The sequence below is a fragment of the Varanus komodoensis genome, unplaced genomic scaffold (genome assembly GCF_004798865.1).
Source record: "Varanus komodoensis strain SLA01 unplaced genomic scaffold, ASM479886v1 scaffold20_1, whole genome shotgun sequence".
Lineage (NCBI taxonomy): Eukaryota > Metazoa > Chordata > Lepidosauria > Squamata > Varanidae > Varanus > Varanus komodoensis.
Window position 1 is genome coordinate 10,752,036 of NW_025335587.1, and position 11,035 is coordinate 10,763,070.

An 11,035-nucleotide genomic window follows, 5' to 3' on the forward strand; every position below is an offset into this window, starting at 1 on the left:
TCCCCCCTGCCCCAGCATGACCATGATCGCATACATCTTCCCTGCATGAGCAAAATCGCAACCATCTTCCCCCCACTCCCCGCAGCACGATTGCTGTTACCAAAATATAGCCTGTAAATATTTTGTCCTCTCTCTCAGTCTGTATGTTCTCAATACATCACCACCTCTTCTTTTTGTTTTCGTTATTTCTTATCTCTTTTCTCCGTAACAGCAAAATAACACAGAGAAGCTAATCCTGGGACATTGATTAACTTTATTATACATTCCTCAAAGCTCTATCCCAAGATTTTCCTTTTCGGCACCTTCTTGGCTTTGCAATTGCATGGGAGGAGAGGGAAAGTCTCCTCCATTAATTATCTACAAATTAGAGCTTTTTGACTTTATTCCAGTTCTTCAACAACTCACAATTGACTCCCTCCCCCCTCCCCGCAAGCTGCTTTTAAGCTTGTAAAGTGTACAGCCGAGGTGCTAGCTTACTCTGGACTAATCCAGCAGTTTCAGATTGTACAAACAGGCTCTTTGTGGGTCTCACAGTCCATATCTGAGATTTAAATCTTCCCAGGAGAGAAACAAAGGAATTAACTCACATTTCATGTGTTTTTCAGTATTTCCTGATCTTTCTTAATATACTCAAATTATTTTAATCATATTTTTTCCGATGGACAGGAGGAGTAAGAATTCAGCATCTGGAGTCCATCTGAGCTAGCTCTGCCCCCACATATCCTTTTAGGATTTGAACTAATTCAGTTTCTGCAGCTCAGAATAATTTTACTGGTTCCCTTTCAATTCTGGGTGCTTTATTCTTTCAAAGGCCTTCCAGTTTCAGAACAGCTTTCACTTCACTTTTTAACATTGTGGGTGCTTATTCATAACATCCCTATTTGAAGGAGGCTGCCATCCTTTTATCTCTTCTGTAGTTCTTCCTCCTTTCCACCTTCTTGTCTTTTTATCCTGACTGGATCATATGTTCCTCTGTTGGGCTTTTAGCATGCCTAATCTAGGTATGAATTTCCGTTTGACTTCTTGTATCTTCTGGTAGAGATCTCCTCTTTTTCCTGTGATTGTTCTCTTTTATTTCTTTGCACTGTAATAGTACAAATTTGTACTACTGAAATAGCACATTGTACATCGTCATAGGTTTTTTCATCTCTATATGACAATCACTGATAAGTAGCATAAAGGATTCTGACCTTATTTCTCTCATGTTTTGCTTTTGTTTATGTCTTGTCCTTACAATTATAAGTGTTTCTTGTGTCATCTAGCCTTTTTTCATTCTTTCTTTTTCGACTTTAAATTCATCAAGTGTGTTATTTAAGTTGTATTTTGGCAGTATGCATCTGTTAGTGATCTTCAGCTTTACTGAGATGTTTGTATTTATATATCAATAGTATTAATGTAATCTGCATCTGGTGTTGGACACAAGAATTAATTCAGTTCTCTGTCTTCTGATTCCCATTACACAATATTTTTGGCTCTTCTTTGTGGTCTCTGCATCACACATATGAGCGTCTGCTCCTGTGCAAGGCCTAGACCAGGACAAACTTCAATAGCTCAGCATGCCAGAGTGGCGGGAACCCATCTCCTTCCTGTTCCTGTGTACATAGTGGAGAGGTCCCCACTCAGTTCCTTTTTGACCCCAATCACATAGATTGGGAATCCCTTCACTCCTTCACTATCTGCTAAGTACCTTACATATTTACCTCTATTTTCTCAGTCCTTCAACAGTTCTCTGTGTTTTCTTTTGCTGACCAACATGTTGTTCACTCTATTCTGCAAAAAAGAAAAAAAGGAAGATGACCACTCAAAGAATAACAGCTACATGTAGGCAACCTACCTTTTCTTATTGGCCAGCTGGTGCTGTCCATGTATATAGATGCCTGATCAGTTGCCTGAATGATATGTTTGCAGTAACTTATGTTTGGCTTCACGGAATTCTATGAATCTTTCTCCTGCTTTGCTTATGATCCTTAGGCTGAATTCTTCCACAGCATTTGATTCTGCTTTGTTTTGTACTTTGGCATTCCAGTCACGTATGGTTATCAGCATGTATTGTTCTGGTGTGTTATCAATTTCCACTTGACTGCCTATATAGAAGTTTTCAGTTTCTTCTTTTTCAGTGTCTTTGGTTGAAACATAGACTTATTTTGACAGTTTCTCAAGAATTCTGATTGCTATTATTTGGTTGAACCTTGCATTACAGCCCCTTACTGCCCCTGCTACTTCTTGTCTCGCTGCCAGAGTTACTCCATTTCTGCTGAGGTTATCATTTCCAGAGTAAAACACTTGGTGATTGTCTGACCTAAAATGTTACTTTCCAGTCCACTTTAGTTTGCTCACACCAAGTCCTGCAATGTCTACCCATTCAATTTCTTTACAGTTTCCAATTTGTCTTGATTCATACTTCTGATGTTCTGTGTTGCAATTGTAAGTGCTGTGCAGCATTGGTTTTTCCTTTTGCCTCTGTGCATGTCAGACACTAGACCTCTTTTGGGTTTAATCTTGATGCATCATTAGCTGCAGCACTATTTATATTTATCCTTTGCTCTTACCCAGTTGACAGCCCTTCAACCTTTGAGTTCCTTCTTCTGGCACTATTCCTTGCTTGATTTTTGCTTGTTTTATTATAGGGTTTACAAGGCGAGGATATTCAGAAGTGGCTTATCATTGCCACCTTTTGTGCAGTACTAATGAGTTAGCTTGAGTGTCCCTGATGCTGTCTGTGAAAGATCCTCTGCTAGTGGCACATTCAACTACCACTGCTACCCAGTAGCTGTCCTTCTCAGCCCTCACCACTGTTAGAGAGATCCATCCTCTTTTGCTGATGTGACCGTTGCTCCTGGTGGGGGCATCTTAGTCTGATGCCTCAGCATTGACCATTCCACCTTGGGTGACCCTGCTAGGAATCCAGCCTAATGGGAGAGTCTGGTCTCTTGGCAGCATTACTTTCAGCTCAGATTTCACACCTTTAAAGGTCTGTATCCAAGAGGAGGTTAATATTTATTAAGGTACTTTAATTAGCATTGGGGAAAAATGAAATGCTTCTTATTGGAACGCAATAAATGAAGAAGAGGGAAACAAATGGAGAACATGAGTAACAGTAACAACACAAGCAACATTTTTAAAATATTTTTTTCAATATTATGTGTATATTGACAAATGTAGTTAATGTGGCTATTGAACAAATTTACCTTTAAGTTGAGTTGTAGATATTACGGTGCAGATTTTAGATACTGATTTTGCTTTTTTTCCCCCTGTTGCGCTGCAAATACATTTTAAATACATGAGGTAGCTAATTCTGTTATCTTTAACCTCCTAAGGACCTGCTGTGCTTGTATACTTTTCTTAAAATGCATTAAAATAATATCTAAATGATACATTGGTAAACTAAAACTGGAACAGGTGCATAGACTTGGGTGAATACCCACATTTTCTTTATGAGAAACATAACCCTCTTTTAGGTTTCTAATTTTTGATCTAGCAGGGCTTGCCTTAGGCTCTTCCATATCTGCTATAAGTAAACTTCCTCTGTTATAAACCTTGTTTGTTACAGAGGTTTTTGGATAAGACTAGAGAATTAATTTAGAAAGGGGCCACTCTTTTATTTGTAGATACATAGTGATCTGTGCCAGAAATTGCAATTCTGTAAATTTCTGTCATATCCTTTCCTTAATGATAGCAGTTATATGGTCTTCACTGCTAACAGACTTATGAAAAAAATGCAACTCTGCATATTTAGTTCTTCTTCATGGTCCCTGTGCAATCACACCTATGGGCTTTGCCATGCAGCGTAAGGCATGGATTGGAGATAAAAACTTCCAAAGCTCAGCAAAATGGAGTGGGCAGGGGGAGCCCCTGCCCCATCCCTTCCAGAAGTCCAGATAAAGGGGTGTTCCCGCCCAGTCTCTCAGTTCCATTTCAAGTGCACATGCAGTTGTCTCACAGATCAGAACTTCTCTACTCAGCTACCTTTTGCTTTTTCTCTCCTAATTTTTCCCTCCTAATATTTCTTACTTCTATCTTGTTTCATCTTTAAATTACCTCGAGCCTCCATCCGCCTCCCTCTCCTCTCCTCATGCAGGCCACTTCTCACCTTACTTTTCCTCCACATGCTTCTCCTGGCCCTCATGGCCAATCTGACTTTTCGCTGCTTCTCCTCTTGTGCCGCCAGGATGCCTGCAGAAGACGACCATTCTCACTGCCTCCTTTGACTGGGAGAGAGATATGTGGTTGAAACGTGGTTAAAACCTGCCCACGTTGCTAAATATTAAAAAAACAGAAGCTCTGGCAGTGGGCCCATCGCCTCCGGTTTGCCCTCTGGCAGTGTGCCTTAAGCATGGGCAAAGCCTCCCAATTGGACTCCAACAAGCTGCCTTCCACCGAGGAGTCCTCTTGACTGACTAAACAATCAAAGAGGAGGGCTACTGCCTCTGCTGCCGCCACTTTGGAGGGACCATCTGAGGCCTCAGTGGCCACTAAGCGCAAGAAGTGCCATGCTACCTGACTGCCCTGCTTGCCAGCTGACTTGCCCCATGCTGACTGTCCATACACACCAGACCCGTGGGTCCTCTTGGACTGGACTCCCATGCCCCTCGAGCAGAATTCTCTGGGCAGATGCTCTCGGTCCTCACCTCATGTGACCCCCAGTGTGTGCCCCGCCTCCATCACGTGCCCCTCCTTCCTTGCTGCAAGAGTTGCTGGATTGCTGCCTTGCCACATGGCCCACAACAGGCATTGCTCTCCCCACTCACTGCCCAGGATGCTGCTGCTGTGGGGCTTGCTCTGTCATCCTGTTCCTCCTTCCTTGACTGGGATGGCTCATCCTCACAGTAACTGGTATCAGTCTGCTCACTGGACTGGTCTGATTCCCTGGACCTGCTGGCTCAGAAGGCTACATGGTGGAGTTGGATGACCACTCCTCCGACTCTTCCTCTGAGGCACGGCCTCCTGGCAAACTACCGACCTTCCAATGCCACCGCCACACCAACTGCCCACATGGTCCCACAAGGCCTACCTCCCGCCAGCCAGACCTCCACACTGACCATGCCCACCTCTGGTCCATGGTAGCAATTGAGGATCAATGCCAAGCTCCCACAGTGCTTCAGTGCTGAGAATGGGAGGAATCACGTGGCGTCAACTGAGGCAGGTGCCACCACTTGAAGCGTCAAGGTGAGGCTCCCTCTGACACCAGGGAGGCCTGGTCAACCCACTGTCCCAGCAAGGCCCAGAGTTGGGGGACAACGACCTTTCCTCCAGCCCCGATTGCCAACGCCACCTCAGACACCGAAGGGCATACAAGAGCAGGAAGTCCTCTGAGGACTTGGACTCTGACAGCTGCCCCTCCCCCCCACCACCACAACAGCAGAGCCTGCTGTCCTTTGGAGCAATGCCAGGCCCCTTCTGCAACACTTCTGATCACTTTCTCAAGGAAAAAAGAGAGGTAGAGAGCCTTTTGTCCAAAGGGACAATTGAACATGTCTCCTCAGACCTTTCTTGAGGTTTCTATTTCTAATACTTCACTGTCCCCAAAAGAGATGGAAGCCTCAGATTGATATTGGACCTACGGGCCATCAACAAATTCATCAACCCCCAGAAGTTCAGGATGACCACCCTCCAGGGCATCCTCCCACTCCTTAGGCAGGGTGACTTGTTCGCCTCCATTGACCTCAAGGATGCATAGTTCCACATTTCTATCCACCTGGCCTATAGGCACTTCCTCTGCTTCCAAATTGGCCAGGAGATCTTCCAGTTCACTGTCCTCTCCTTAGGACTGGCCACTCTCCCTGCATCTTCACCAAATGTATGGCAGTGGTATGTGCTCACCTTAGGCTGCAGAGGTCCATGTCTTCCTTTACATGGATGACTGGCTCCTAGCACCCCACTCTAAGGATGCCCTGCTCAGAGGGTTACGAACCAAGCATGACCTCCTAAGGAACTTGGGCCTCATAATCAATTACGACAATTCTGTTCTTTCCCCCAAACAGTCTATCTTCTTCATAGGGGCTTGCCTGGACTCCATTCCCACCAGGGCTTTCCTCCCTCTACCAAGGGCAGAGACTCTGGCCTAACTGGCTACATCCACCAGGACCGCTCTGTCCTCCACCGCACACACAATTCAGAGACTCCTAGGCCTCATGGCCACCATGGTGTACATGCTGCAGCTTGCTCATATCAGAATGAAGCCCCTTCAGCTGTGGTTTGCAGAAGCCTTCACAGTGGACAAAGACTCCCATGCCACCACTCTGTTCCCCCAGTGGTCAGACACTCTCTCCACTGGTGGAGCATCACAGACAATCTAATCACAGGGGTCCCCTTCTCCAACCCCAAGCCCTCCGCCACAATCACAACTGATGCCTCCAACTCAGACTGGGGTGTCCACTGCACAGACATGCTCACACAGGGCCTCTGGGACAGGTGTGAGTCTCGCCTCCACATCAACCTTCTGTAGATGTTAGCAGTCGAGAAGGCATTCACCTCCTTCCAGGACTCCCTCTGGGGACAACATGTTCAGGTGGCCACAGACAACACTACCATCATATATTGCCTGAACAAACAGGTCAGGAGCTGCTCCATCCATGCTAGCAGTTGACAGCTGGGAATGGTGTGTGGAGAGGGCCATCACCATCTCTGCCATTCACACCACAGGGCATCTCAACACCCTGACAGACTCCCTGAGCCGAAAAACTATTGCCCCACATGAGTGGGAGCTACACCCTGATATATTTCACCACCTGTCTTGAGAGGTGAGGCCTCCCAGAGGTGGACCTCTTCACCTCTCTCCACAACAGCAAATATGACTGCTTCTGCTCATGGGCAGGCCAAGGGACCTCCTCCCTGGGGGACACCTTCCTCCTTTGATGGGAGGGAGTGCTGTTCTATGCCTTCCCTCCATTCCTGCTTGGCTCCTAGGGTGATGTCCAAGACTCAGAGGGACAGGACAGATGGCATTCTTGTCACCCCATGGTTGCCCCAACAGCCATGGTTTCCCCTTTTCCACGTCTCCACCAGGAATCACATCAGGCTGCCAACACAGCACAACTTCCTGTCCCAGGACTATGACCGAGTACTTCACCTGGGCATTGAGACCCTCTGCCTGACAACTTGGAGGATTCCCAGCTGACAGACCCATATCACACTCTGCCACTGCAGTAGCAGACATACTCTGGGCTGCCCTGAACCTCTCCACCTGCAGATCCTGCTTTACAAAGTGGAGGGCCTTCAAGACTTTTGCTACTGCTCAGGGGCTCAACCCTGTCCACATCTCTCTCGAGCACATCCTGTCCTACCTTCAGACCCAGTTCAGTGCTTACTTCTCCCTCTCATCCCTCTGGATCTATCTCACAGCTCTTTTTCATTTTCACTCACTGATACAGGGTGCTTCAGTCTTTGCACACACCCTGTCGTGCTGCTTCCTCTGAGGCTTCCAGAACGTCACCCCACCGGTGTGATCCTGCACCCACACATGGAGTCTTTCTGTTGTCTTACAGGCCCTCACAAGGGACCATGAAGAAGAAAGGCAGGTTGCTTACCTGTAACTGTTGCTCTTCAAGTGGTCATCTATGCATTCACACAACCTGTCCTCCACCCCACTGGGTGTTGTCAGCCATGTCGTGCCCTCCATTCTGGGCAGATGGTGAGGGTTGGGCTTAGATACACCTTCCCTCTGCCTAACTAACTAGTGGTTTTCAAGGCTTGAGGGACTGGGTGGGACCCTCACCCCTTTATCCAGACTACCAGAAGGGGCAGGGTGGGGGCTCCTGCCCACTCTGTTCTGCTGAGCTTTGGAAGTTTTTATCTCCAATCCGGGCCTTGTGCTGCATGGCAAAGCCCATATGTGTAAATGCACAGATGACTACTTGAAGAACAACAGTTACAGGTAAGCAGCCTGCCTTTTTAGGTTAGCTGAATGATGCCTCTTTCCATCTATAACATTTGGTTTTTTCCCTTGAAATTGACAGGGAACAGTTCTTGGAAGTGCATCTAGTTTGCTGCTACAGAATTTCTCCCATCTACAACTGGCACAACTAATGAAGAATGAAAATATTCAAACAAGTATTTTGAGTTGAATAGCTTATATTGCCCAAAGGCCTGTAGACAATAATCCTGGATGAAGAAGAAGCACAAATATCTTCTGCCAAATCCATGTTATCTTTCAAAAAATAAAATATTTCCTACTTCTCTTTTAATCATGTAGCATAGTCAAACAATTTATCTGAATTTGAAAGGTTTTGCAATAACTTAATAAGATAGCTCATTAAGAGTATACAATAATGTTATATTGCTTTTCAGAAACTGAGTTTACTTGGAGAGCCTCCTGTGGACCTGCCTCAGACAATGTTAGGAATGGGTACTGTACCACCTGTGACCACAGACATGGGGAACCAGGGAGAAGCACATAACTGCAAGTGGCATTTCTTTTACATGTATTCTGAAAATATGCTTATAACCATGTTCAATGTATCTGTAATTATGAAAGGTACTTCATCTGGGAAGCACGTTCTGGCTGTGTAAGAAGGATGAATGTTTAATAAAGGCATTTTAATGATGCGTGTTATATTGATTCTTTTTTAGGATAATTTTCAATAACTGACACAGGAGCAGAAGCTCTGCTATTGGTTAAAGTTAAATTTATGAAAGAAGGCAGTAGTAGGAACAGTGATCACATAAATATATGAATTGAAATTTTGCCTCTGACTCAGCTCTTGATTTTATTCACATTCTTCCAAATTTTATTTTTTTTCCTCTTTCTTTATCACATGCACACAAAACATTGCCAGTGTCTACTCAGTAATTTTGCAGATTTGTCTGTGGAGATGCAAATATTTTCATAATGGGTATATAGTGCAAGTATCATGTTTAGATTAGATTAGGGTGAACTGTATAAAAACAAAGCAACAAGAGGCAAGAAGCAAAACACAGACAAGAGCCTAGTGCAGTGCTTGAAAAGTAGTAAAGCCTCAATGTTCTTAAGAATTATCACAACTATTCCTGCAGACACCTTATGAGGGCAACAGTCACTTCAAATTCAGCTACACTACAAGCAGTACTTATATTAGTGCTTTGCCCAGCTGTGCTATAAATATGTTGTGTACTGGGGCAGAGATGTAGCCATTCTGTATGGCCCCATTCTGTACAGCAGCTGTAAGGAACCTGACTTGGAGACTGGATCAGTGTTTCCTCAGGTGGCCCTTTTCACCAGTCATCAGTCATTTGGTGGTTTTCCAGCTTTTTCTGTAGTCTAAAAGGTAGAAATACCTAACTTACTTATTGACAGTAATTGCTTTAAGCTGACAAGCACAAATTAGGCTTGTCAGTTTCTTTGTATGTCGCTCGCTCCTTCTTAGTATCAGCCTTTGGCAACTGAAACTTGCAAGATAATTGACCAGGTAAGACTATACTTATTAGACACACTTGCTAAAGACTTACTAAATGAATATAAACACATTTGCACAATTTTCTGGTGCCACAAAAATAATTTTAAAATGCTAAAGAACTTTTGACATTTGTTCATGCTGCTTGCCCATTGGGTTATTGCTCTTCTGTGGGTTACCTGGATGGCGAGTTGCTGCAGGAAGCAGTCTCACTTCAGGTGATATGACAACCCTCAATGGCCACCTTCAGAGAATTGATGTACAAACAGATGTACATCTTTAGATGACATCTCCTTAGAATGAACTGTGCATAGCTTGCCTGATAGTTTTTGTGCATTTTCAAAACTTTATGAAAACTTTATAAAATCATAGAGCACTGTCTGTCAAATTGTCCTGATTCACACATAACAGTTGTTCAGTTTAAATAGTTGTTTGGGTTGCATGGAAATGCAGGAACTCATGAATGCACAGCTTCTTGCATTCTCTCCCATGTGCTTGTCACTTTATTTTGAATCCTCATCCTGGATTGTTACTGTGATGCCCAAATGTCTAAAAAATCCAGAGTAAACCCAACAACAAACCATAGAAAATTGTTGGTTAATTCTTCATTATTTATGGGTTAATCAACCAGAGTTCTAGAACCAGTGTGAACCAGTAGAACCAGTGTGTTACATGTGAATTATGATTACTATTGAGTTTTGGGGTGCCTTAGAATTCTTTGTCTCCAGTGCTATTTAATGTGTATGAAAGTGCAAACCCAGAGTTTATGCTAATGTGTCAATGCATGGGTGATGTGCAGTTCTGTTTCTTTTTCCCATCTAGAACTCCTAGGGAAATCCTGAACACACTCACTGGAAAGTTTTGGAATGAGTGAGAAAAATAAGCTAAAAATTAATCTAGATAAGATAGGTATTGCAGATGGGAAAAACTGTGTGTCTGGATGGAGGTACCCTTAGCTGCATGGGTTGTACTTCCCTTGAAAGACCAAGTTTCCAGTTTGTGTGGTTCTCCTGGATTTGGTGGTATGAAGGGAAGCATCAATATTTTATAAGCACATATCAGCTTTCCCAGCCTGGCCCTTTCCATATTCTTTGGAGGACAACCCTCAGTATTCCTGACTGTTGGCCATGCTGACAGGGGTCAATAGGAGCTGAAGACTCAAATATCCATAGGGCACTTAGGGTTGGTTGCAGCATCTAGCCACAGTCACACATGTGCTAGTTATATCTAGACCAGGCTATTATAATGTATGCTATATAGGGTTGCCTCTGGAAATGGCTTAGAAGCTTCAATGGACCTGGATGGAGCTGCTTTGTTGTTAGTGGGAACTAGGCAATCAAAGCTGATCCGTATTAGCTGTACTGGCTACCCATTTCCTGCTGTTTAAAGATGACTATTTTTTAAAAGTCTGGTTATATGGACTATGCATAGAAATTGATTTTTTCCATGCAGAAATGTAATCATCCCAGGTTATCACCTGATAGGGTTTAGTGAAACTACATAATAGATCTGACAGAAAATGGGGAGATACTCTAAGGTGAAATGGCCATAGGGTAGAGTTTAATAATGACTTCAGGTTCCTTTATCCAGTTGTGTGGAGGAGCAGCTAATGGATTTTCATTACTGTATGCTATGGCCCTCAGTAGTTGAGAGGGGGGAAGCCTGTG

The 11,035-nt window shown here is 44.2% G+C and overlaps 1 protein-coding gene across 1 annotated transcript in view; it reads left to right on the forward strand.

The window, feature by feature from the left end:
• The window catches only part of RAVER2 (ribonucleoprotein, PTB binding 2), a 73,312-nt gene that overhangs the window by 38,163 nt on the left and 24,114 nt on the right, over positions 1–11,035 (forward strand). Inside the window, 3 exon segments of the mRNA XM_044430073.1 lie at positions 7,956–8,049; positions 8,092–8,103; positions 8,294–8,398. Coding sequence (XP_044286008.1) covers positions 7,956–8,049; positions 8,092–8,103; positions 8,294–8,398 — 211 coding nt within the window.